Source organism: Hypomesus nipponensis, chromosome 10 (assembly GCF_054491055.1).
Source record: "Hypomesus nipponensis isolate SF chromosome 10, ASM5449105v1, whole genome shotgun sequence".
In the NCBI taxonomy this organism is placed as follows: Eukaryota; Metazoa; Chordata; class Actinopteri; order Osmeriformes; family Osmeridae; genus Hypomesus; species Hypomesus nipponensis.
In genome coordinates this window covers 7,449,619-7,475,734 of record NC_140370.1, presented here as the reverse complement: position 1 = coordinate 7,475,734, position 26,116 = coordinate 7,449,619, and the positions used below count along the sequence as shown (strand labels likewise).

At 46.8% G+C, this 26,116-nt stretch overlaps 2 protein-coding genes across 4 annotated transcripts in view; one reads left to right on the top strand and one right to left on the bottom strand.

The window, feature by feature from the left end:
- LOC146271162 (glypican-1-like) overlaps positions 1 to 14,750 on the top strand; it is a 42,830-nt gene extending 28,080 nt beyond the window's left edge. Inside the window, exons 4-11 of the mRNA XM_084708182.1 lie at positions 1,854 to 2,084; positions 2,447 to 2,610; positions 7,928 to 8,093; positions 8,307 to 8,437; positions 9,704 to 9,835; positions 10,042 to 10,178; positions 10,326 to 10,501; positions 11,251 to 14,750. Of these exons, the coding sequence (XP_084564308.1) occupies positions 1,854 to 2,084; positions 2,447 to 2,610; positions 7,928 to 8,093; positions 8,307 to 8,437; positions 9,704 to 9,835; positions 10,042 to 10,178; positions 10,326 to 10,501; positions 11,251 to 11,456 (1,343 nt within the window). The 3' untranslated portion in view covers positions 11,457 to 14,750. The remainder of the gene's footprint in view (positions 1 to 1,853; positions 2,085 to 2,446; positions 2,611 to 7,927; positions 8,094 to 8,306; positions 8,438 to 9,703; positions 9,836 to 10,041; positions 10,179 to 10,325; positions 10,502 to 11,250) is intronic.
- A 1,330-nt stretch (positions 14,751 to 16,080) lies between these two features.
- LOC146271161 (protein FAM227A-like) lies at positions 16,081 to 24,256 on the bottom strand. 3 transcript variants are annotated; one of them, XM_084708375.1, is made up of 16 exons: positions 23,856 to 24,255; positions 22,956 to 23,035; positions 22,761 to 22,812; positions 21,635 to 21,714; positions 21,183 to 21,326; positions 20,900 to 20,998; positions 20,560 to 20,664; positions 19,998 to 20,127; positions 19,713 to 19,826; positions 19,515 to 19,618; positions 19,296 to 19,398; positions 19,071 to 19,150; positions 18,776 to 18,932; positions 18,101 to 18,254; positions 17,899 to 17,971; positions 16,081 to 17,570 (listed from the first exon to the last, which is right to left on the bottom strand). In XM_084708375.1, the coding sequence occupies exons 1-16, from the start codon at positions 24,022 to 24,024 to the stop codon at positions 17,499 to 17,501; spliced, it is 1,716 nt and encodes a 571-aa protein (XP_084564501.1). In that variant the 5' UTR covers positions 24,025 to 24,255; the 3' UTR covers positions 16,081 to 17,498. The 3 variants fall into 3 exon arrangements, with proteins under 3 accessions (XP_084564501.1, XP_084564503.1, XP_084564502.1); XM_084708377.1 differs by lacking the exon at positions 23,856 to 24,255 and adding an exon at positions 23,501 to 23,806 and having other exon boundaries at positions 22,956 to 23,059; XM_084708376.1 differs by lacking the exons at positions 19,071 to 19,150; positions 19,296 to 19,398 and having other exon boundaries at positions 23,856 to 24,256.
- Between the last annotated feature and the right edge of the window lie 1,860 nt (positions 24,257 to 26,116).

Sequence of the window (26,116 nt, the reverse complement as noted above, 5' to 3'; positions counted from 1 at the left end):
AAACTGTGACCCTACTAGACAAATATGGTCTGCTTTGGGCTGTGTGTGTGTGTGTGTGTGTGTGCTGGAAGTAGGCTGCCCATATGACTTCATGGTACACAAACCACGCTTTTACCTGGCAGCCTGGGAATCATGTGTACACAAGTTGGCTGATTTCTGGCATGCTCAAGAGAACAGCTAGACAGCTGGCTATATTCCTTCACCTCAGCGGTGACAGGAAGCTTGGCCATGTGTGTACGTGCCTGTGTGTGTGTGTCTGCGGCCGTGTGTCTGTTTGTGAGACAGAGAGAGTGTGTGTGTGTGTGACAGCTAATCCTGACAGACAGCTAGGTCTGGGAAAGTGTGCGTGATTGTCACAGGTCAGGGACCAGGGGACAGACACGTCGTCCAGACAGGAAGTAAGACGAGCCGTTTCCTCTCCGCTGCGTGTGCAGCGGCCCACAGCAGCAGCGCTGTCTCTGACCGGCCATCTCTGGAGTCAGAGGGCTCTGTTGTGCCCAGCAGTTGTCACACTCCAACAAGCCCCTTATACCTAGCAAACGGAAGGGCAAAGCACATCAGAATGCCTGCACCATATCAGATGAGCTCCTTTTCTACATGTTTGGTTTGACTGAGCAGACCTCTCAGGGGACAAATATGATCATTTATCTCAAGCGTTCCAGACAGCGATTTACAGTTCGACTAATTAGTATTTGTGATCGTTTCTCCCGAAAACATGCGCCCAATCATGATCACTTTCTGTCTACCAAATCTCTCGGAGGTTGAATGCAGAAAAGCGGTTTCTATCTTCCTCTCTCACGTTGTCTTCCGATGTTCACTTCCAACACGAGTAGCTGTCTAACACCGTCTGGCGTATTCAGTAGAAAAAAAACTGAAACACGCACATGAAGTATCAAGCAAACATTAGCATAATGATGGAACGTGGAAGATATGCAGCTCCACACAGTGTAAACAGTGAGCTGGGAGCGCCCGGCGACAGCAGCTAACGAGAACGGAGACCTTTTGCTTCAAGCAAATCTCTGGAAATGTCAGATGTAAGCGAAGGAGCAGGCGTAAAGCAACACAGGGGTATTTATTAATGAGTGGGACCAGACTGTAACAGCAGAAACGGTAGAAGGTACCCCCAGCGCCGCTTAGATAACGCTGCCGAGTTGGGTCAGGTTGAGCTTACGATATGAACATTGTTACGCAACGTTTTCAGCACTGATCGTCTTCGGGCTCTGTGTGGGAGACTGACTCTGTCAACTCCACTGTGTGTCGACTCAAAGACAACGTGTGGGGCTGGGTGTGTGCCTGTTTGTGTGTGTGTAGAGATGGGCTGGAATATGGTGTATATTCCAGTGGGTCCATGGGTGTTTGTGTGTGTGTGTGTGTGTTTGTGTGTGTGTGTTTGTGTGTGTGTGTGTGTGTGTGCGTGACGGTTCAGGGAATAGGTTAACCCAGATGGGAGTGTCCCTTGAAGGCCCAACAGTCTTTCTTCTCCGCTCCTTCCCATCTGCAATGACAGGCTGACTGAGATGAGACGCCTTCAAAGCTAATGCTGCAGTTGCACTCCCTCTCTTTTACTGGATATCTCTCCCTCTCTCTCTCTCTCTCTCTCTCTCTCTTTTTGTCTCTCTCTCTCTCTCTTTTTGTCTGTCTCTCTCTCTCTCTCTCTTTTGGTCTCTCTCTCTCTCTCTCTCTCTCTCTCTTTTGGTCTCTCTCTCTCTGTCTCTCTGTCTCTCGTTCTCTGTCTCCTCCCTCTCTCTCTCTTTCCCTGTATGTCTCTCTGCTTCTCTCTCCTTCTATCTTTTTCGCTGTCTCCTCCTTCCCTGTCTCCCTGTGTTGACTCCAGTCTTTGCGTCTCGTTCCAGAGTTTGTCATGGAGGCTCTGAACCGTTCGGAAGGTTCCCTGCAGGAGTCTTTCCCGTCCGCTCTGGGCTCCCTGTACACAGAGAATGCACGCGTGTTCAGAGAACTGTACACAGACCTCCGGCGTTACTTCCGCGGCACTTCCAACATCAACCTGGAGGAGGCGCTCAACGAGTTCTGGAGCAGACTTCTGGAGCGGCTCTTCAAGACCGTCAACGGACAGTACACCATAGGTATGAGCATAGTCATGTGATTCAGCAATAACATAGGTACACACCGTTGATGTTCAGGCTAGAATCCAGCCAGTAGATCACAGATCTATCACACACAGTTATAGCATAGATACACTCTTCTGTCCAGTCCAATGCTGTAGGTTTACCAATGTTCACCCTCTACAAACTGGTTGTTTCTAATCAATTCATAACATGTTGATGTTGGATGGGTGTTGCGATGTACATGAAACAGCACGGTAATACTAAGACGGATGAAGATTTGTCCATGTATTTATTATTGGGAAAACAGCGTGCGGTTTTGGCCCGCTGTGCTATATGTTGAGTGGAATTTGGACTTGTCGCTAACGTCCTGACGATGGCAGGGGATGAATACCTGGAGTGCGTGTCGAAGAACATGGAGCGCCTGAGGCCGTTCGGGGGCAAGCCTCACGCCTTGTGGACCTCGGTCAAGAGCACGTTCGTGTCCACGCGCTCCTTCATCCAGGCGTTGATGGTGGGCGGAGAGGTGATGCGCAAAGTTTCCCAGGTGAGAACTCGTCCTCCTCTTCTCTTCTTTTCTTCCGGCACTCTCTCGCTATTTCCGGCGCTCCATTCCTCTCCTTCGGTTCTCACCCCCAAGCACACCGCCCGCGTCCTTGGGTGCTGCCGCGACACGCTTCAAGGTTTTGGTATCTCCGCGACGCAGATGTGTAGCGTTCGTCCTCTCTCTCTCCTCTCGTTGTTTCAGAGGGGAAGATTCAGTTCCGGGTCTGTTGTTCTGTGTTTGTGCCTCTGTGACGTTGTGTTCTTTTCATGTGTTTAGTTATCAGTTACTTTAACCCCCCCCCCCCCCCACAGCCCATCTCATTCCTTGTGATGGCACGTTTTGATCTGCGCTAAAACTTTCTCCCGGTCCCTGTGCTGACTGTGTCGGAGCACACACAGAAATAACCTGTTCTACGACCACGTCCTTGCAAACAAGCAGTATAATCCTGGCAAAGTACACACCACAGATGCATTTACACACGCGCAATCACATACCTACATGCAGGGGTGGGAAGGGCAACTGTAGTAAAAGGCAGTGGCCGCAGATCGATGCTTGGAGAAAAGGAGAAGCTCCATAAAGCATCGCCCAGGGTGCAGGCAATCAGAGCCTGCTACAGCAGTTAATGTCACGGCCATGCTGAAAAATGTCCCCCCCCTGAGCTGGGGGGAGGGTAAATGTCAGTGCACCCGTGAGAAATGACCCCCACCCTCGTCTATTCACGAGAGGAGAGTGTGGCTAGGATCCGAGCCCCGCGGAAAAACCAGCCTGTATGAGGGGGGCGGGGGCTGGAGATGGTAGGGCGGGGTGGGGGTTAATATCGGTGACCTGTGGAGACACCCCCCCCCCCACCCGCCTCCTCTTCCATTCTGACATGAAAAGATATTGTTCCACGGCGAGAGGACTGTTTTGATTCCCTCGCCCAAGAGATGCACGGTCAGGTTAGGGATCGGTGTACACATGAAAGGCTCTCTCAAAGCCTGTAGAGAGCGAACCAGGGAGATGGGGAAGATGGAAGGCGTGCGTCCTAGATACCAAAGCTCCCGCACCTTTGATTTGTCTCCGCTTTCCGCAGCCAAGATGAACGGCAGAAGAAAAGGGTTAACTCTGTCGCGCTTCTGTGATGTCTGTGTTCCTGTCAGGGTGGGGAGAAAGAGTCTCTGAGGCCCCACTGTCTGTGTGTCTCTCTTCCCTGGTCCATCTGTCTGTCCGCCCCAGAGAGAAGACAAGGCTCGACGCCCGTACAGGAACCTTGTGATGTCTCATTTCAGCGCGTAACCGCCCGGGCCTGGCGTCCGTGGGGGAATGAGCTAGCGATGAGGATGGCGGGAACATCGCCACATTGTTTGTGCGGCGGTCTTGTCTGAGACAGCGCTTAATAAGGCAGAACAACACAGTGACAACTATCATGGCATGGCTGGGGAATGGGGGAGGATGGTGGTGGTGGTGGTGGGGAGGGGGGGGGTCTAGGGGGTGTTGGGGGGGGGTGTGGTGGGGGATGGGAGGGGGTAAGAGGAATGAGGAAAAAGCATAAGCACGACTACAGCTAGCGAAGCTTAGCCCACCTCTCAGGCATGAGGGAGCAAAAAAAAAAAACACACACAGTGCCCTGCCATATCTAAGCCAGCCCAGCCTAGCTCCGGGCCTCTGGTAGCTAACTGGAGAGTGACGGAGGGTATTAGCATGGGCAGACACGCTAAGCTGGCATTTCAATTCATGATTTGTGCCCTCTGGGCTCTGCCCTTCAGACCTGAAAGACTGGCTCAGAGGCCCTTCTGAGCTGTCCACTGCCAGCTCCTGCCACACCGAGAGGTGAGCAACTGATAAGTACACACACACACACACACACACACACACACAAAGACACATCCTCTCTCTCTTTCTTGCTTTCTCTCACTTACTCACACACGTACTACATACACACCTCATTCCTCCTTATTCCTGTACACCCCCCCTCCCATCCCCAGAGTGGAGTTTGAACTTGTTCCATATTCCCCGACTGAGACCATTTTGCCATGGCTGAAGGACTGAGTGATGTGTTCATTTAATGAGGTTGGCTGGGGAAAATGTGTGATTAGTGTGGCTTTTGCAAAATGATTAAATGTCATCCCTTCTCTAATGTGAGGGCACAGGCAGTCTGCGCCATTTTCAATGAGTCCAGGGACTTCCATATCATGCACACACACACACACACCAAGGCAGCTGCTAGTAGCCTTTTTTTCTTTAATGTCAGGGCGTGTGTGCATGCATGTGCCTTTCTCTCACATACCATGTACTGTATTCAGCCCTGTGCACCCTCCTTATCTCCTGCTGAAAGAACAATACTTTCAGAGCCTGATTGGGACCCCATCGTGAAAGAAACAACGAGAGAGGAGAAGAAAAAGATCTCTCGACGTATTGTCATCTTGTCATTTCCCAGTAGGCCATCAGACTGGTTCTCTGCCGCCTCCATTCTCATCCAATCAACCGCAAGCCCAACCCGGGCTCTGAGACTGCATGGGGCACACTTATCTCAGCCCTCACCTCTACTTTGCTCTCACCTCTTCTCCCCTCTCTCTCTCTCTCTCTCTCTCTCTCTCTCTCTCTCTCTCTCTCTCTCTCGCTCTCTCTCTCTCTCTCTCTCTCTCTCTCTCTCTCTCTCGCTCTCTCTCTCTCTCTCTCTCTCTCTCTCTCTCTCTCTCTCTCTCTCTCTCTCTCTCTCTCTCTCTCTTTCATCTCTCTCATCTCTTTGCTTTTGCCCCAGTCCTCTCCTCAACTTTTTGTTCTTCTTTTCTTTCTCTCTCATTGGCTGACATTTCCATTGGTTCGAGCTGCAGATGATCTCTCTCCCTCCCTCAGACGTCTGTCTCTCTCTCCTCTCCCCCCACTCCCCTCCCCGTTTGTCCCATTCTCCCTCTACCCTTTCTCTTTCCTCCTAGCTCTCTCTCTCTTCCTCTCCCCGTGTCTCTGCATCCCTCCCTCTTCTCTCTCTCGCTTTCCTCACCACCCCCCCATCACCCCACCTTCTCCCTGTGTTGTTCTCCTGTGTTCCATCCCGCTTCTGCAGTAACTCTATCTGGGATTGATTAGGATGTACTGAGACCACCAGGCCTATTCCTAGCCTGCTAATGGCCCAGTGACTGACTACATCCAGGAGAGTAGAAACACAGCTCTGAGAGGCAGCTGTACACACCTCCATGTTGGACGACACGACACGGAGATGAGGACGTGGGGGGGAACCAGAAATACAAACCAGACAAGAGGAACCTGAGGTGACTTTGACCAAACTGTGGTGTCAGTGCCTGGCTGCTGCCACACATAGGAGACATAGGAGCCCTGTTCTACAGTGGAAGGATTGGGCTTGGACTAGGAGCCCCGCGCCCCTGCCGGGCGCTGCCGTTCTGGGGCTCGCTCCTCATGACTGGACAACCTGAAGGGAAAAGAGAAGTGGAGATGGAAGACAGCAGGTGCAATGGGAGGGCTGGGTTCAAAGTACTTCCTCCTCTCCATCTCCCTCTCCGCATGTTCCCACCCCCGACTTCATGTTTTCCATCCTCTCCTCTCCCCCCCTCTCCTCCGCTCCCTCCCTTTATCCCAGCTGCACGGGTTTCCTGCTCCTGAACCTCAATCCATTGGTTGGTGTGAAGACCCGGGATTTGGGACTCTTAGCAATGGGGGAGAGGTCACTCACTCATTCTCACTAGTTAGAGAGAGAGAGACAGAGAGAGAGAGAGAGAGAGAGAGAGAGAGAGAGAGAGAGAGAGAGAGAGAGAGAGAGAGAGAGAAAGAGAAAGAGACAGAGAGAGAGAGAGAGAGAGAGAGAGAGAGAGAGAGGGAGAGAGAGAGAGAGAGAGAGAGAGAGAGAGAGAATACTGTGGGTGGGCGCTTAAAGGATGGAGAAAGAGGAGTGGCGGAAAGAGAGAGAGAGAGAGCTCTCGAACAGACACATACAGTGGACAAAGATTAAGATATTGCAGTGTTTGTTATTGTGTGTATGTGTATGTGTGTACCCATGCTTGTGTGTGTATAGAAATCATTATCTGTGATCTTAATTAAACAGTCCTCCCAGCCCCTTTCCCTCCCTTTGTGACTTTGTATGCGGGTGTCCCTCCAGTGATAAGAGAGGAGCTGTCCACATTAACCCCAAGCCATTACAGGCCATGGAGGAGATACTAAGTCATTAGAAACTGCTGTCTGTGCTTTGAAGACCAGAGCCAGCGCTGCAACAACAGTGTGGCCAGTTTGATAACGTGGAGGCAACAAGTTGTTAAATTGTTCCACACAGCCTCTGTGTCTTCATTTCTCTCTCTCCCTCCCCTCTTCCTCTCTCTGTTTCCATCTCTCTCTTTCTTTCTTTTTCTCTGAGTCATCTTTGGTCAACACCAGCCGTAGGGTGAGGAAGGGGAGGGCGGGGGAGATGGACGTGACTCATGACTCATAAGAGGGAGTGTGACTCAGGGGAGCTGTGTTTGTTGTCTCCTCATCTCCCTGTCCAACTGACAGTGATCACCCGGACTCTGCGACTGATCACCCACCTCCCCCCTTACCCCCCACCCCCGGCCCACACACACACACACACACACACCCAAACCCACAGACACACGCATGCACACACACTCACTCACTGTATCTCACTCATTAGTCATGATGCATTGTGTATCCTGACAAGAAATGTGTTGACTCTGATTTGACAAGGGATCAAACGTATCAAACTGAATATCGTTGTTAGTCAGTCCTTGGTGAGATATGCTGAACCATCACATCATCAAGTTTAAATGTTTAAATGTTTAAAAGGAATCACAGCATTTCTGGGAATGGGGCAGATGGAAGGGCTGACAACGGTTGTTAGCTGAGCAGATGAGGTCTTTCCAGACTGCTGATAGCTCTACTGGATTCTGATTTTGTATTTTCTCTTTCACACACACACACACACACACACAAACACAGTCACATGCAGACAGACACACACACACAGGAACTTAGCACAGTTGTGTAAGTGTAGCTGTGCTCTGATGCGAGCAACTTGCTGTTAACCCAATTTCGGTGGGTACGCAGTGAGTCCTCTTCCTGGGGTAACGGCCTTGTGGGACAGAGAGATGGAGGAGGAAGGAAGGACACAGGGCCGGATGAAGAGAGCGGGCAAGGATATGGCCCTTTTGGTGTGAGCAGATCTCTCTTCGAGGAAACCTTAGTGACTTGATGTTGAAGACCTGGTTAGCCACGGGAGTTAACCTCTGAACCTCTGTCTCTGAATGCAACTCCTCTCTGCCAGCTTTCAGTGACCTTTTATGTGTGTGTGTGCGTGTGTGTGTGCGCGTGTGTGTGTGATGATCATTCGCAGTTGCCCATGAGCCCAGAGTGCACTCGTGCCATCATGAAGATGACGTACTGTCCTCACTGTCGGGGTGTGGCCTCTGCTAAGGCATGCCCCAACTACTGCCTGAATGTTATGAAGGGTTGCCTTGCCAACCAGGCTGACCTACACACTGAATGGAGGAACTTGCTTGGTAAGTCACACACACACACACAAACATGTACACACACATCCACTATCTCACACTTAGGGTTAGCGCTCACGTACACAATCCTTATAGAGTTTGGAAGTAATTAGCAGTATTTGTCGGACATGTTGTTTTTGAATTCACCTTGTGCTCCCAGGGCATGGAGGAATATGTCTTTAACCCTCTCCCGTCCTTCCCTCCTGTTGCACCACCACCCAGATGTACTGGAGCAGGTCCTCAGCCACATGGAGGCCCAGGTCAACGTGGAGACGGTCATCCTCACCCTCCCTGCTCGCCTGGCTGAGGCTGTCAGCGCTCTGCGGGAGAACATGGACACCCTCAACCCAAAGGTTAGCCTTGGCCGGGGTGGGCAGGGTAGGGAGGGGTGGGGGGTGGGTGGGTGGTTGAGGTGGGGGTTTATGTGACTCATACGAGTCTCCACACTTGAAACAGGATCATTTCTGACTCTCGCCCACAGTAAGGGTGCACCTGTCATCCATCCACCTGCATGTTCTGAGTGGTCTCTTCATCCTAATGGTCCGGAATCAGCGTCCCACATGTTTTGTGGCCTCTGAAGAGCTCTGTCCTTACCCACTGATCAATAACTAATGATTAATTTAGTACTTTTATACTGAATACTCTGAATATAATTTTTTAAGAACTTTATCCTGCTATGTTAGCTTGTGAGGACACTGGGTCCATTTCTAGGAGCCCTATCTACAACCTAAACAAAAGCTATATAGCATGTAGTGTGCTTGCGAAGGCTCTCTTGATTGTCACCCACCCTCCCATTTTGGGATACCATTTAACTGCCCTTGATTTCCTGTATTCTTGGCCCAGTCCCCTGAGATGCTCAACTTGAGTGGATCAGACACCTGCACCTCACGATACGTTGATTTTGTCGTGAAATGTACTTGCCGATTCATTTCATTGACTTGGTACTTTCACTGCCATGGGGTACTATCTAACACATCTTCACCTTCATATGTTCTTGTTTTTCTGGGTGGATACTGTTTGGATTTATTAGTCATGGTTTTCTGGTCTACATGTGTTGGTGTGAACTGTGTTTCAGACAGGATCATTCAGAACAGCTTAGAATCTGTGATTTTATTGGACTCTGAACAAAATGATGAATGAAGGACTACAGTTCAGCATAGATTTACAAGTGTAGATTTTCTAAGCAGTCTTGAGGGCTGTACTAGCTTGCATCAGGCCACAGTATTGTGTGTTTTCCCTGTTGTAAAGATGTCAGAGTAGTGTAATACAACTCGTACATAATGTGGACTTTCAAATGCCATGAAACACAGAGTCTGGGATTCAGCAACACACATCTAGGTTTTCAGAGTCATCGGAGAGGGTTAGCATCAGGACGATTCTGTTTTAAGCATGTCAACAATCAGCACCGAGGAGATGATTCTACAAAGCTCAGCATGGGATCATCTGACAGTGGGAGAGATTTTCTTGATCAGATGACCCTACTAATGGGTACACGTGTGTAACTAATTATTAATGGCTTTTTGACTGAATCCTTAAAGGGACAATAGGTACGTTTTTTTTTTTTTCATTTTGTGAAACCACCCCCCTTCCCTTCTTTGTACTTCCCTCTCCACCCCTAGGTGTTTCGTGCCTGTGGGGAACTGAGAGAGGGAGGAACGAGCAGCACCTTGCAGGAGGAGGTGAAGAAAGGAGGAAAGATTTTGGTCCCAGACAAAGTGGGTCTTGGCAACAGAGCAATGCTGGAGAAACTGGTATGCGGATATGAATTCATATGCTGTGCCGTCTAATCTTCCACACTCTGATATGAAATGAACTCATTAAAAAACGGATCTCCCTCTCCTTATCCTTTTCCTTCCTCTCTCCCCCTCCCTCTCCCTCCTTTTGCATTTCTTCCCTTTTCTCATGTCCTTCCCCCTCCTCTTCTTCTCCTTCCTCTCCCTCCTGCTCCTCCTGACAGGGTTCAGACCTCAGAGCCTGGTTGAACACAGCAGGTCAGTACTGGGTCACACAACCAGTCAGAATCTGCCGGGAAATGGAGTCCTTCAGTGGAGCCGTGGATGAGGATAAGTGCTGGAACGGCATGACCCGTGGCAGGTAGAGCCACCAATATACCTAACATTCCTTCCCAAAGGAGAGACAGCTTGGCATTGACATCAAGACTAATGAAACCCTCCCTACCTTGTACTTACTGGAGTGGATATTTCCAGAATCTTCACACGCAGCCTGTGTGTTGTATGTCAGATACCTACCAGAGGTGATGGGCGATGGGCTGGCCAGCCAGATCAACAACCCTGAGGTGGATATTGACATCACCAAGCCTCACATGAGGGTCCGCCAGCAGATCATGGAGCTGAAAATGATGACCAACCGCGTGAAGAACGCCATCAACGGAAATGATGTGGAGTTCCAGGACACAAGTGAGTATAGTTCTCAGGCCAACAAGCTGACTGTCTCCAGGAAAGCAAGGTCCTCGCTGCCTCTGTAGATACAACCTGGGGGGTCTTTGACCTTTATTTTTGGTTTGCCTTATTCCTTCTAAGGCGTGTATGTTAATCCTGCAAATAAACAGTATAAATACATTTCTTCGTGGTGAGCTTCCACTTTGGGCAGGGATACCAGACTACTCCAGTTGACCTGTTTGCACTTTAGCAAGAGCTTCATCTGTAACGACCTAGCTAATTTCCCCCACTTTAGGTAAGTGAACTTGATGAAAATGAGGGTGCTATTTTTAGAATTAAGCTGAAGGTACAGTATGGAGTGAGGGAGAAAACTTGGCCTAAATTGTTCTGCCACTTTGAATAATTGAGGTCAGATTTCATAGCACATTATATAAGTCTCTTTCTGTGTTCACTGGCACAGAAACTGTAATCCCTCTTGTCGGGGATCAGACCCGGGCTCCGACCCATGACTATACCATAGGTGTCTCTCAGATGCCAGATGAAAATACAGTCCAGAGACTTTTAACACATTATTGACTATTACTAAAATTACAGTAAGTGTGTTAAATGAACATTATGCTGCAATGTATTGTATGTATTGTACATGACCAAGGAAGAGTAAAATGGGGAAAAAAACTGCTAAAGGAGGTAGGTGTTTTCTGAATATAGATGGCTCCTAAAAGGGCCTAGCAGGGGTCACAGCTCCAACGTGCAATTGTCTTTTCCAGGTGATGATGTCAGCGGATCCGGAAGTGGGCTATGTGCTGAAGAGAACTGCCCCCGTGGTCCACGCCTCATCCTCCCCAACACTGACTCCCCCAGAGTCTACGCCTTCCCCCCAGAGAACAATCAAGTGAGAGCCACAGGCAGCCACAACCTTCCCTGCTCCACCCTCTACCTGCTTTCATTGGTTACACCACTTCTCTGGCGATAATTGGTGGGGGAAATCGCCCCATCGTGACTGAGTTTGGAACTGGGGAGGTGGGAGGGAGGTGGGAGGGAGGTGGAGGAGACTGGAAGAGATGTCCAGGAAGTGGTTAACTTACTTTGCCAAATCTCAACAATTATAAGGACACAAAACAAAAATGTATTGACTTCCTTTTTGGTCTCTATCAGACCAAAAAGAAAGAATGAGTATTCCTAGTTTTTGGTTCCGTTCTCGTTTCTTTGGCGGTATATATTTTTTACAGCACCTTTAGAGCAGGTATTTGGCATCCTTATGTAGTTTGTTACCGGTGTTTGGGTTTCTCTAAGATATTCTTTGTGTGCACCACCATGTGGAGAGAAAATCTATAAACATAATAGAGTATGTGGGTGTCGGCAGCGTGGGGGAGCTTCGCAGTAGCACAGAGCTACAGCAGGCATTTGGTATTCCACTCATTAAAACATCCTTCATGTCAGACTATTTATTTATAAAATCCAGATTCGTTCAAACCCATCAGTGGCTTCCACTCGACAATAATTATAATATAGTAACTTCTCCACAAAACTCAAATGAAATCAAGTATTGATGAGTTTTAAGGAGGATGACTGCCTCCTCTTGCATTTTAAACTCTACGCCAGACTGTGGAAAAAATACCATCATCCAAAAGGGACCAAGACTTTCTGCTGACTCATGGTGGACACTGTAATCAAATCCACAATCAAATTCACAACCACCTCTTTTCCATGGAACCCCTACGAAGACTCAGGGGAGAGGTCGAACTAGAGTGGTCTGCTTTGGAGTGGAAAGACCACCTCCACAATAACCCCTGGACTCATCCGGCTCCCAGTTCAGACTACTCCATCCCCACCCTACTTCCAGTTCAGTCTGGTCTATACACTCATCCTCCTCCCACTTCAGACTGTTCCATCCACACCCTACTCACCGTTCAGATTGGCCCTGGCTCCAACACCTTGCTCCAAGTACAATACTCGGCTAATAGAAGTAGTCATGGGAGATAAGCCCCCTAAGCGTTTCTTCATGGCAGTTAGGAGACAGACGCTACAGGTCAGAACAGAACACGGTCGTTCTACAGTTGTTTTTGGCCAGAGAGAGTGAGGCCTCAGCAGAAAATATTTTTTCAGTACATTCCCCGTCCTATAGTGTAGTAGGGTTGTATCGGTCCAACCATTCGTTTGAAAGCAGACTGTGCATCTGCAACGGCTGCTCTGTCCTATTCTATCCGGTCCTATTCTCTGTCTTCAAGGAGACTTTTGCGATTGCATAATGATGTCTGCTGTTATTTGCACCTCATCTTTTTATTCTTTTAGGCAGACTTTTTTCTGGCCCCCACCCTGCTTTTCTCTCTTTACTGTCTCCCCCTCCAGTCTTCTGCTTTATCATCCTCCCACCTCCCTCATTCCGTGGTTTCTGCCTGCTCTCTCACGACATCACAGTAGCTCATTTTCTCTCCCCCTCGCCCTCTCACACTCCCCCTCGTCTTTGCTTGTCATCAGTTAGAACAACCTTCAAAGTGTCCTTGGTGTTTCTGCATGGTGGGCTGTCAACATGACAGTGACACAGCGCTCCATTATATCCTGACGTCGTGGGGTTGTTTCCGGAATATTCTAGAAGGGTCTACTGATGAAAGACATGCAGGGAAAATATATATACTTCAACATGGTGGAATAAAACGTCAAGGCCTTCTGTCAGAGGCGAGTAGAGCGGTGCATGGGCGATGAGGGCGGGGTATGTGTGCGCAACTTTCTATGAGTCATGTTAGTCTTTTTTAGAACTGAACTGGATTTTATTAATTGAAGCAAAGCACACAGCACAGTATTAACATGTTTTACAAGGAGTATGAAGCAGTAACTGACATTCAACATGGTAAAAAAACGTTGAATTTGACTAAAATAATAGATTTGAATCCCCTCTGAGTACTTCTTCTGGACTGAGAAGGCCTCATAATGCCAGACGTGTCTGTGTTGCCTGCTTTTGTGGAAAGCCCAAATTAGAAGTGCAATCAAGGGGGAGGAAAAGAGTGCAAGGTCAGCAAAGAGTCCGATTACCAGGATGTTAACCAGGCTTTTTCTATGACAAAGCATGTCCACTGTGCTTTTCGAAACAGAAAAACAGGAAATGTCTCTCCTATTTCGAATCATTAGAGCAACAAAAAGAACCAATCGGCATAGCAAAGTTTCAGATGTCAAGCCATCACTCAAGGATTTGGATTCCTCCAAGGTGCTTTTGACACTGAGCCAGTGATCAGGTGTGAAGAGTGTAGCCTGTAGCGCCTCCTGCTGGTCTACCGGTGATCCCGACGTGAATAGATGCTGGGATCAATCCATTTGCAGCATCCTGAGGCCCAACTATCCGATGGTGACACTCCAACTTCATGGGACCAGCGATTTTCAGCTCAACGACTTCCTCCTCCAATGGTCGTGGTACTGGACGTACTGTCACTGGCCACCTTTTGCACACTGTCCCCCTCTGCCCCCTCCCCACCCACCTCGCTTTTAATGCTCTGCACTTTTATTATGAACGAGGCCAATAGATGGCATTGTCCATGCACAAAACCATCGCAAGCCGGGGATAGTTGGGCCCGATGTCCTTCTGAGATTTGTGTACATACAGGAGGAGTAGGGTGTAGATCTAACCCCCACCCTTCTCTTTCATGCGTTGCCATGATTTGCATCCCCCAGTCCCCCACCCGTTTGCAGGGAGAAGACAATGCAGACCATGCAGTAGATCAGATAGACTGATGGCAAACCTCCATCCTCCCTGAGATTATATGGCTGGCATTTACGAAAGGTGCCAATTTAATAAATTAAAATCTATTGTTCTTTTTTTCTATTTTGATTTTGGTGAATTGTTTTCAAAAGCCTGTGGAGAGTTGTGATTTGTGTTGATGGTGATGCTCGCTGCCAGAAAGAAATTTATAAATATAGAATGTGTCATTTGCTGTTGTTTGTTCCTGAAACCTTGTGTCAATTATATACAATGTAAGATTTTCAAGAAGTCTGTGTCCAGCTCACTTTATGGACTATGTGTGTGTGTGGGTCTATGAATGTCAGAGTGTGTGTGACACTACAGTCCCAAACTGGTAGCTAGCCTAGCTATGACATCAGAGGATATGCCGAGTGGACAGAAGAGTCAACTGCTCCATTTGCCTGCATGAACTGCCGGAACATGCTGGAATACGTGACTGCCACACACGCGACATCCATTCCTGTGATGATGTCAGAGATGGCATCTGCTCCAGTGTCTAACAGAGGGATCTAAGCAATATACACACATGTTAAGAGCTCTGCCTTGTCTTTCTTTGTGTGTGTATATGTGTGTGTTTATGTGTGTGTTTAAGTTTGTGCGCTGTACCCCAGATTTGACCACAAGTTAGCTGTAAAGGCCCCCAGGAGAAACCAGTTGAACCCCAGTCACATGGTCACAGTCACATGGTCACAGTCACATGGTCACAGTCACATGGTCATGTCTCTCTGGCTCACCTGGAACACAGCAGCTCAATGCTTCCACTGCAGAAGCTCAAAACTTGTGTAAACTGAAACATTTTAGTTAGCTATTTTGATTTAACATCATCCCAAAGCGAGCAACCTACCAACACTAAAATGGAATCTTTATCACAGGTGCCAAGTTTTGATTTACAGGACATTCCTGTCTCTTGTCTGACATTTCTCAAGGCCAGGACATTGTTTGATGGTACAACCAAGAAGGAATCGGAGTGCCGTACATAGTGATGGAACGTGTCTCTGAGGTTGAGTTGTAAATAGCCCCCAGTTCATCTTCCTCTCCTTTGTAACGGTGAGATCCAAACTCAGGTGGTAGGACATACCCAGCCTTGACTTGAAGCCTGCAGTACTGCATTTTGTCATGTATGTTACACAGCACTCTAAGTACGGTAAGAGGTCACTCACCATGTCCACTTTCTGGCAAAAACCTGAAGTCCACTTATGTACTCATTACAACCAACTATTACTACCAACTTCCAAATCAAATCTCTACAGTACAACAAAAGGCAAACTGAAAGACTACCAATAGCTGTCCAAATAAACATTAGACCAGTTCTTGTTCCGTCTACTGAAGTAAGTGGACCAAGTGGACTTTCAAACAGAAAAGTTAAGGTTCAGTGTTAAGGTTCAGACATAACTATGGTGTGTACCCACATACACAGCTAACACACACGCACACACACACACACAAAGCTATGTTCTGAGCAGTGGTTAAAGGATAACCTTTCTGGCTTCCAACTTGCCCTTTTCTTTGAAAGCGTTTCTGTGAGCCACTGACTCCAAACACGGCATGGCTTTCCTATCTTAAAACGTTTTGCTCGACAGGCCCACGTCAATAATGTTGTGCCTGCTCAATGCAGACTGGCTGAGGTCCCAGGGCTCTCAGTGGGCCTTGCTGCACCCAGACAGACGGCCTGTTGAAAGGTTGGAGGACGCAGAACAGAAGAACAGAAGTTATGTAAGTCTAGAAGGGACACACCAAGGGCATTGACCTGGGAAATGCCGTCTGGGTTGTGATAAAGCACCACATCTCAGCAGTATTGATGTTCTTCAGGTTCACGGCTGTCGTCAAGGTACGCTTCACTGGGGAATGATGATCTCCAGTAAGTAAGTAAAGTAAGTAAGTACATTTTATTTATGAAGCACACTCTCAACACAGCAAGGCTGACCAAGGTGCCGAACAAAAGCACCAAAACAGAATCCAAATACATTTAAAAAAAAAGAAACACTATAAAAAACACAGTAAAACAAAATACAAAACTCTCAGCAACAGAAAACAGGCAACAGCACAAGTCAAGTGGTGGGAAACGCCAGAACATAAAGGTGGGTCTTAAGCCTGGATTTAAAAACAGACAATGAAGGAGCCTGCCTAATAGATAGGGGAAGCTGATTCCACAACTTCGGACCAGCAACTGCAAAGGCCCTATCACCTGTGCGTACACAGCGTGATCGGGGAGTGAATAAAAGAAGCGTGTCCGCAGACCTCAGTGACCTAATGGGTGCGTGCAATTTTAAAAGGTCCGAGATATATGAAGGGGCCTGTCCATTAAGAGCTTTAAAAACAAACAATAACATTTTAAAATGTATTCTAAACTGGACAGGAAGCCAGTGCAAAGAGGCAAAGACTGGGGTAATGTGGTCAAACTTTCTAGTGGACGAGTGATTCCAGTGGAATCATCTTTCACTTTAGAAGACAGAAAGACAGACTTTTGTGTAACAGGTGACGGGGGTGAATGCAACCTGGAATGTGACATGTTGGATCTTACATCATTGTTACTAAACAAAACCATTCAGTATTTGATGTTATTGGAGTCAGACGTATTGTTTCAGATTGTCGTTCCTGTGTGCTGTGAGAAGGGATTGAGTTGTGGATCAGCATAGTCTCTAATATTAAGACTAGGAATGTATTCATAGCTGACAAATCTTGTTGAACCATGAACTTCAGAACCTGCTAAAGCCAAAAGTACACAGCCAGAACAGGTGTGGAAATCTCCTTACATGGCCTGCACTCTGCCCCAACTTCGTTTTGGATGGAACCTGTCTTTCTCTTGCTCTCTCTGTTCTGTACTGTGATACATTTTGGAGATAAATGTCTACATGTAATATCCATGTTGTTTTCTCTCTCTCTCTCTCTCTCTCTCTCTCTCTCTCTCTCTCTCTCTCTCTCTCTCTGTCTCTCTCTCTCTCTCTCTCTCTCTCTCTCTCTCTCTCTCTGTCTCTCTGTCTGTCTCTCTCTCTCTCTCTCTCTCTCTCTCTCTCTCTCTCTCTCTCTCTCTCTCTCTCTCTACCTTTCTCAGTAGATGCAGTATATTATCGGGACAAATCTGGCTCTCTGTCTTTAAACCCCGAGATGTTGTTTTAGATCTGACAGCCACGGGAACACTGCTACCCAGTGACCGCTTTTACGTATTACAGCCTATGATAATATGATGATAATAATGAAAAAAGCCAAGTCGGGTGTTGATGTATACATATTTGTGGGTATGAACAAGAGGGGTTTCCTGGTCAGGGTTAGTGGTTAGAGGGCAGGTCAGTCCAAACATGCCACAGCAGTCTCAAAGGCATGTGTAACCTGAGCATGAGACCTGATATCCTCTTCATTCTGTGGACCAACACAGAGATCTTCTCTTCACGAGTATTCACAGACACAAGCATCTCATGACATTTGCATGTATTAATTTAGGAAGTGCTTTAGTCCAAACATTGTACAAGTAGTGCATTCAAGTGCAGCAGATAATCAAGGAGCACAATGACAGTATGGTATAATATTGTATGTTTCTTACATTATACAAGTCCTTTGTGCCACATCCATACACAAATATATGGTAAGCTACTGTAGTTCCCAAGTATTTACATTGCTATACTACCATATACATTTCTATACTATAATATACATTATATTGCTTATGGAAGCAGTAAAGATAGCTCACACTCTTGTTTGGGAGCAGTAGCTGGCACAGTTTGCGCACAGCTGTCCTCTGGGAAAGGATCTTCTTCTGCTTCCTGGTTCAAAGGTCACAGAGGGAGAAAACCATCCAACAGGAAGACAGTGATTCTCCACTGGGCTCCAATGGTGAGGCAACCAGTAATGAGTGGAACGCTTGTGTGTTTGTGTTTGAGCATGTGCTCTACCTGACAAGCTTGTTGCGTTCGTCCAGCTTCTTCTGGTTGAGGACATACAGGTCCTGAGCATACTGACTCCACATGCGTCGCAGGTCGCCACGGTGACTCAGCGAGCGCTCCTGCGCCCGAGCCAGGAGGTCACAGTACGTAACCGAGCCCTCCGTGACACCACAGCCGTTAAAGAGGCAACACAAGCCGGGAGTTCCTCCCAGCCAGACGCTAAGTCGGCAAATCCACAAGACTGTCTCACTTCAGAATGCCACACATTCATTTGGAAAAATGGGGGACATTTATACCACGATACCTTAAATAGACTGAAAACTGACAAACGGGGTGTTTGAAAGAAGGCCCATCATCCATTTCAATATATTATCAGTTCAGTATATTATCACCAGCAATTCTAGTATTCTAATGATAATCTCTCTTTGGAATCACTGTCTGATAGCATTCACACAGTAGACTTAAGTAATCGGGCTGACGCCAAAGGCCTTGGTTGTTAAATTGGACCCACATCGTTTTACGAAAGTTCCCCCGTAACGTGAAGAGCAATCTTTGGGCAATGACATTCACTTCAGTGACTTATCTTACAGACACCACAGTGGATTTTCCCAGCGTTATGCTCCTGATGATGATGATGATGATGATGATGATGATGATGATGATGATGATGATGAAAAGGATATGGAGGCAGCTTGTGGATCTCGGTGCGGACCACCCGTACATCCAGACCCGCCTGCTGGTTGATGGACTTTACACGCATGTAAAACTGGACCAGGGGACTGTTGCCATACAGGTTAAATACACAGCGCTTGAACTGTGTGCCAGGGTATGCCACGTGAGACTGGGGAGGAGAGGACGAGAGGTCAGAGTGAAGGTGAGAGAGGATATAGGGAGAATTATTGTGTGTGTGTGGGTGTGTGTGTGAGGGAAAGAGGAGGCGAGCAGAGACAACAGGGTGTGTGTCAGTGTGTTGTCTAACCTCTCTGGTAAGTTTCTGTTTGCTTTGGCAGGTCAACGCTTTCAAGTCTGTACCTGTGATTTTGTCAGAGCTGGATTTCTCTGGCACACACACACACACACACACACAGATACACATCATGCACGTACACACACCCAAACACACATGAAATGGATGAAATAGCACACATGTTGGGCTCTATCCCATTGACAATGTGCTTTAGTGTGACTGTTCAGCCCAGCTCACCTCTCACTAAGCTCCTGTTAGACCTGACTGAGGGGCTGGACAGCTTGCTGCCGGTCGGGCTACCAACCCGGCTACCAACCTGGCTGCTTGCCTGGACTGAACTCTGAAACACACCGCACATTCAAGGGGAGTGTGTGAGATAGAGGGGGACTGCATGTGTGTGTCTGTGTGTGTGTGTGTGTGTGTGTGTGTGTGTGTGGTTGAGTGTGTAAAACTAACCGACTTGTTTCTTGTCAGAGCCGTGTTACTGGACGGTTGGCTCTGCAGAAGCTCGTCAACAGAGTTACTGGAGAACATGTTTTCCAGGAGAGACAGACAGGACCCTGTGCACACATACAAACACAGTTACCACTGGACAAACATGGTGCTACACAATGCTAGCTCCTGTCAAACTGACAGATGAGTACAGTCACCCACCGCTCTCTTCCTCTGTCCTTTTATCCTCAGACACAAACTTTACATTGGTTGCCTCTTCTGGCTCCAGAGCCTCAAAGTCCCACTTCTTAAAGATGTCAGGAGCTGGACAGATCCCTGAGGATGAACAGACATGCAGGCAGGCAGGCAGGCAGGCAGGCAGGCAGGCAGGCAGGCATACAAATAGACAGACAGGCAGGCATACAAATAGACAGACAGTTTGAATGTAATCGATCACGTAGAAGAGAAATGTGTGCTTTTCTTTCCAGTGTGATCCCTGCAGTTCACCTCCTATCCACTGGTAGGCAGTAAAGCACAGCGGGAGCAGGAAGGCGTCACTGCGGATGGTGCTCCAGGACTGAGGGAAGCTACAGCAGAAGCAGCAGTACAGAGTCTGGGCCAGGGTACTGGGGAACTCCTTCAGATGACAGAGAGAGCCAGAGAGAAAGAGAGAGAGCCAGAGAAAGACAGAGAGACAGAGAGAGATAGAGATAGAGATAGAGATAGAGAGAGAGAGAGAGAGAGAGAGAGAGAGAGAGAGAGAGAGAGAGAGAGAGAGAGAGAGAGAGAGAGAGAGAGAGTGAGAGAGAGAGAGAGAGACAGAGAGAGAGAGAGAGAGAGAGAGAGAGAGAGAGAGAGAGAGAGAGAGAGAGAGAGAGAGAGAGAGAGAGAGAGAGAGAGAGAGAGAGAGAGAGAGAAAACAACAGGGATAAGATACATGTATCTAGTTATTGTAAGTATGATTTATTTGTGTTGGGCAGATGCAATGCACCACTATAAATGCTGCCAGCGCTTTTCAAATGTGCTAAGTGTGGGGCGATGAAGAGGATACAATAGTAGGGTAAGTTACCCTGAAGAATATACTGCCACAGCGACATGATGACTCCTGGGTCAGTATCTTGGTGTAGTTCACAGCCATGCGTGTGAAAATGTTCCCCTGGATACGGGCGTCCAGCTGGAGAGACAACATATATTCATGAGAGGAAAAACTGTTCTGAACTATTCTGCTGTTCTGTGTTCTCCTTTGTGTTTATGTCTTAAAAAAAATAAAAAAAATAATATATATATATATATATATATGACAAGAACCTTTACCCGAATCAAATGATGAGCCCATCAAATAACTGTCTTTAAAAAGAAGTTAAACATTTACTCATAGTAAGCATTTCACATTTCTGGACTTTTCTGACCTGGAAGTTTTGCATGAACAGCCACCAGAAGCAGTCAGTGACAAAGTCCTCCATCACAGAGGATGACAGAATGATCTGGAACATAGCCTTATACCTGGGCTGCACGGGACAGGTCAAGGGTCAAAAACACAGTTAGGGACAATAAAGGAACACAAATAGCACCAGGAACATCTACTTCTATGACAGCTTTGGCAAATTATTGAAACTCAGATCCATAATTCCAATTCTTCTGTCTATAGACTACATGACCATGTTATTCCTGTGCGGACATGCAGTACATTACCTTGTGCACCAGGTGGCGCTGCCCCCGTACCACATTGTTAACGACAGTACAGAAGGCTGTGTTGTGAGGGAGGGACATGGGCCTGTTGCTTAGGGAACGTGGGTACTGGTAGAGCTCAACCAGTTTGGGCACGCCGTCCGTGAGCTTGAGGAATCATTTCATACGTTGTTACACATTCAAAATGTAAGATACAAATTGCACATGGATCAACATCTAATATTTTGGGGGCAGATTATACCCTATTCAAGGAGCACAGAATGCTTCCCTTCAGAGACACCTAGAGGTTCTCTTTTAATAGTGTGTTTTATAAATAACCCTAAACTCTACTCAACCTAGTCGTAGGCTGATTATTGATGATGCTAATGACTATTGATGATGACAATAAGAAAAATGCAGCATGACATTTAGCTATCCCCCCCCCCCCACCACCACCAGCTATGCTGACCCCTGACCTTTTCACTCCTGTGCAGTGATTGGCTAGAGTCCTGCTGGGTCAGTCTGGTACTCTTGGATCCGCCCTTGTCCTGTTTCTCTGGAAGGAAGGAAGGAAGGAAGGAAGGAAGGAAGGAAGGAAGGAAGGAAGGAAGGAAGGAAGGAAGGAAGGAAGGAAGGAAGGAAGAAAGGAAGGAAGGAAGGGGGGAGAGAGTGAAGAGGAAACCATGGGGACCCTCATACCTGTTTTATGGATTGATGGTTACGATTCATGACACGCGAGTCAAATACATATTTCTCCCTTTCTCTCTTTAGTTAAGCCCTGATATTTACAGTGGATCAGATCATGTAAACAATCATCCAAACGCTGATCGAGTGTGTTTGTAAGTGAAAGCACATAATGTGAGGTTATAGTGGAGACGCAAGGTATTGTCATACATGATGGATGAACTGTTTTGATTTAAGCATGTTCTGCACCTAGACCTCTACAGAGTCCAGTCTAGGCTGCTATCAGCAGCTTATTGTCCAAGTTCATGGACAATTCCCATTTTCTCGACTCTTTTTGTTTTTCATAAGTCTAGTATAAGTTCTACATCTGTCCATAACACTTTTACTATAACCTGGCTCTACTAGTCATTTGGATGATGCAGTACACTGTACTCTTTACTTGGTGTTAATGATTAAATAAGTTGTTGATTTGGCCAAATGTTCCTGACAGATGTCTTTCAAATGTTTTCAGCATCAACGACATTCTACCTGCTGTTTCTCCTGTTCTTACACCCCAACAACTCATGAAGACAAATATTTAAGCCTAGACTCATTACAGTAATACTCAGTAAATCACAGGAATAGGCCTGCCCCAGCTTCATTTGACACATTTATATACACTCCAACAGGAAAACTATATAGAAGAGGTGCAGAAATATCCTTTTTACACAGACAGTGTCGCTTGTCCAAGGACTTTAGTTACTACTTGTGGTTTTCTAAATGTTAGACACAATTAAAACAAAAGGGAGCTCCACATAACCGACAAACTCGCTGAAAATCTAATTTGGAATCCCAAGATTCTAGATTAAGCTCTCTTTGGTCCTAGAACCCTTTATTTACTGTGCACACACCACCTGCTTCCTAGTAGGGGGTCAGTACCTTTCCCTTCCAGCATCTGAGTAGGCATCTTCAGTCCTCTGTCCTGCACACTCTGGAGAAAAAACAGTGGCACAAGTGTGCAGGACACAAATCTCTCAGACCAACAGTTATATCCAACAAGAACTTTGTGAGAATAAAGTATGTGAATGTGTGTGCGTGTGCGTGTGCGTGTGTGTGTATGGTGAGGATACTCACCATGCTTCTTCCTCCAGACCAGAAGGGGGGCAGGCAGGCAAGATTATCAATGAGGCTGCCCATGGACCCCACCAAGCACGCTGAGACTTTCCGTTAGAACAATACTACAAACGACTCGTTGTGTCAAAAGTGTACTTCTATAGACATTTTAAGTTATCCTTCGACCCAGGGCCGGAGTGGGACCCATGTTCAACCCGGGAGTGTAGGCCAAAACCACCCCATCCCTACCAGGGGCCGAGCCACCTTGTAAACATTCGGTGCTTAGCCGAACCTAGGACTTGGTCATGTTGTGATGTGAGCTGAAATCTGATCTTCAAATGAATGCGAGCGCGCGTAGCGTGCGTGCGAGATTTGTTATTAATTTCAATGCAAAATTGTTTGTGGAGCTTTATGTAATATGAACATTACGTTGGACTCATATTACTATATTTGCCGGAAATTACAACCCACATTTTTACTTGAAAGAGTATGCTTTTGGGAAAACATATTTTTCCCACCCTTGCCAGAACCCATTTACGAAGTCGCAGATCTTTCTTTTTTTTTACCTGGCTTTTTCAGTTCCTCCTGGAATCTTTTGCCCATCCATTTTATTATTTTCGCATCAGCTTAATCTTGCTAACTCCCTCCACAACAATAAATTATGGTTTAGGGTTGTCTCCATGGCAACAACCTTGGTACATGCGCTTGTGTTTGAGAAAGAGAGCATGTGCGACAATGACTTATTTCTCCTATAGGCATAGGCCTACTCTGTGTGCGACAACTGAAAACTGCACTTTTTAATGCACTGTCTGATCATGCGCTTATTTAAATTAAAACCTAGTGTAGCCTATTAGCTTATCAGTCACACAGTAGCCTAATTTAACAAACTTACACATCGTAACTTTATGGCATAAAGGATACAGACTGGAGCGCAGGAGGTTTCTTTAAGAGTTTCTTTCTTGCGCTGAGCGGTGGCACGGTTTTCCTTCACGTCCTCCTGGTACACCAGTATTGGAGCGCACAGCTGGTTTATCTCCGTCATGGTGTTCTGCTTTTCTGGACGGGACGATGCTGGATGGCCATCAGTCATTGAGTGTCATGAGGATTCAAACGGATCCGAACCAATGCAATAAATGGTGTAAGAACATTGAAAGTAAACGTTTTCAATAGTTTTCACGGGTTTGTTGTTGAACTTGACAAAACAAGTAGCCTACTTAAATATTTGTACTAGCCTAGAGTACTATTGACTTTTGAATGACGGCTTGGAAACTAACTGCAAGTCAAGCCCGCGCAGTCATTTGTGACTGATTTCAAGGTCCCCAGTCGAGTTCCACGGAATTCTAAAAGAGCACGGACTTGTTACTGGGGAAACTGTTGACGCGCTTGCAACACAAACACAAAATAAAAAGCAACACAGTTCAATGACCTCCACATTTGATTTCGTAAAACGAAAACAACTTTTAATTTCACGTTACATGTAAATGTTACATGTCACATGCGTCTTTGAATATGTTTTTTTGATTCATTTCTTAAGTTACTTTGTTCTTATTTTCATTTTTATATTTTGTGAACCTTGCAAGTAAGAATGTCATTGTTCTGTTTACAAATGTCAGTTCCTATGACATTACACTAACAGAAAATCTGCCCACCCTGTTGATGTTTGTCTTACTTTGCCACTGAGTGGAGAGATCCCCTACCCCCAACCACTCAACTCTCCTGCACCATCTCAAGACAACATTTGACCTCTTTTCTTTATGCACACACACACTGAGACACACATAGACATAAAATCACACACACACACACACACACACACACACACACACACACAAACACACACACACACACACACACACACACACACACACACACACACAGACATGCACATACACTGACACAAACACCCCCCAGTCCAGACAGGTCATTCATCAACCCTTCAATGAGTGCTGAAACCAGGGAGTCAGGTCTAAATGAGAAATCATTGACTAGGAAACTGTGTAGTAATGGACTCTCATTCCGTTTGGAGAAGGGAGCTTGAAAAGATGGTGGATTAGAGTGCTGTATGTGTGTGTGTGCAGGTTGGGGGGGGGGGGGGGTAACCCACCTGTGTTAAACATTCCCAGGATACCCCTTTTGGCCCAGTGCAGTCAAAAAGAAATGGAGAGAAAAGTTCAGTTTCTACATTCTGATATGGACCCCTTTATATCATCCAGTCTAGTGGTTCCACATACAGGTTTGTATGTCTGCTGCTAAGTGAAATCTACAGTAACATAGAGAATGGATTGGAGGGTTCTGATGAGAAATGCATGTGGTTCACAAGTGATATTTTTCTCTCTACAGTCACACAGTTGACATTTATGCTTGACAGCGTTACCCTAGAGACAGTGTGTGTGTGTGTGTGCGTGTGTGTGTGTGTGTGTGGAAGCCTGTTACAGACTGATAATAGCCCAACGGCAATGTTTATTGATGTGATGATGCATGCTGGGATAGACGATCACTTTCAAAGGTCACTGTTAATATCTGAAGGTCAACGTGTTAACTCAATGCCACTGTGTGCTTGTGTGTGTGTGTGTGTGTGTGTCTACGAGTGTCAGTCCATCTCTTGACACAGCTTGAATATTAAATGGGGTATTTTCATTTTGCCAGCACCCCCCCCCCCCTTGCATCCATCTAGCAGCCATAATCAAAACATTCATCCATGATCAGTCCTTTCACCTCTCAAACAGTTAGCCAGACAGTCTCTCTGTCAGAGGGTCTGCTTTGGAAGAGTTGGTGGTGTTTGTATTCAAATCCAGGCCCCTTGTTTCACCAGAGGAGGGGGGTTGATGAAAGGACCAGGCGAGGACAAGAGATCCGTGTCGGAGACAGAGGAAGGGGCAGATTGATTTGACCTCCCTCTCCTCCTCCCTCACATTCTCCCTCTCCCTCTCTCTCTCTCTCTCTCTCTCTCTCTCTCTCTCTCTCTGTCTCTCTCTCTCTCTCTCTCTCTCTCTCTCTCTCTCTCTCTCTCTATCTCTCTCTCTCTCCCTCTCTCTCTCTCTCTCTCTCTGTCTTCCCCCCTCTCACTTTCTCTTCAATCTGTCACTCTCTATCTAATTCTTTTTCTGTCTTCTCTTTCCATTTCTGTCACACGCTCTCTCTTTCTTTTTCTCTCATTTTCTTTCTGTCACTCTCTCTATTTC

Bases quoted from the DNA above. Each gene is read 5' to 3' on its own strand.
- LOC146271161 (XM_084708375.1), bottom strand. From the start codon at position 24,024: ATGACTGATGGCCATCCAGCATCGTCCCGTCCAGAAAAGCAGAACACC. The intron at 20,999-21,182 runs GTAATGTACTGC...TGTCCCGTGCAG, and splicing joins AGCGCCACCTGGTGCACAAG to CCCAGGTATAAGGCTATGTT. The intron at 17,571-17,898 runs GTGAGCTATCTT...GTTGGTCCACAG, and splicing joins TACTGCTCCCAAACAAGAGT to AATGAAGAGGATATCAGGTC.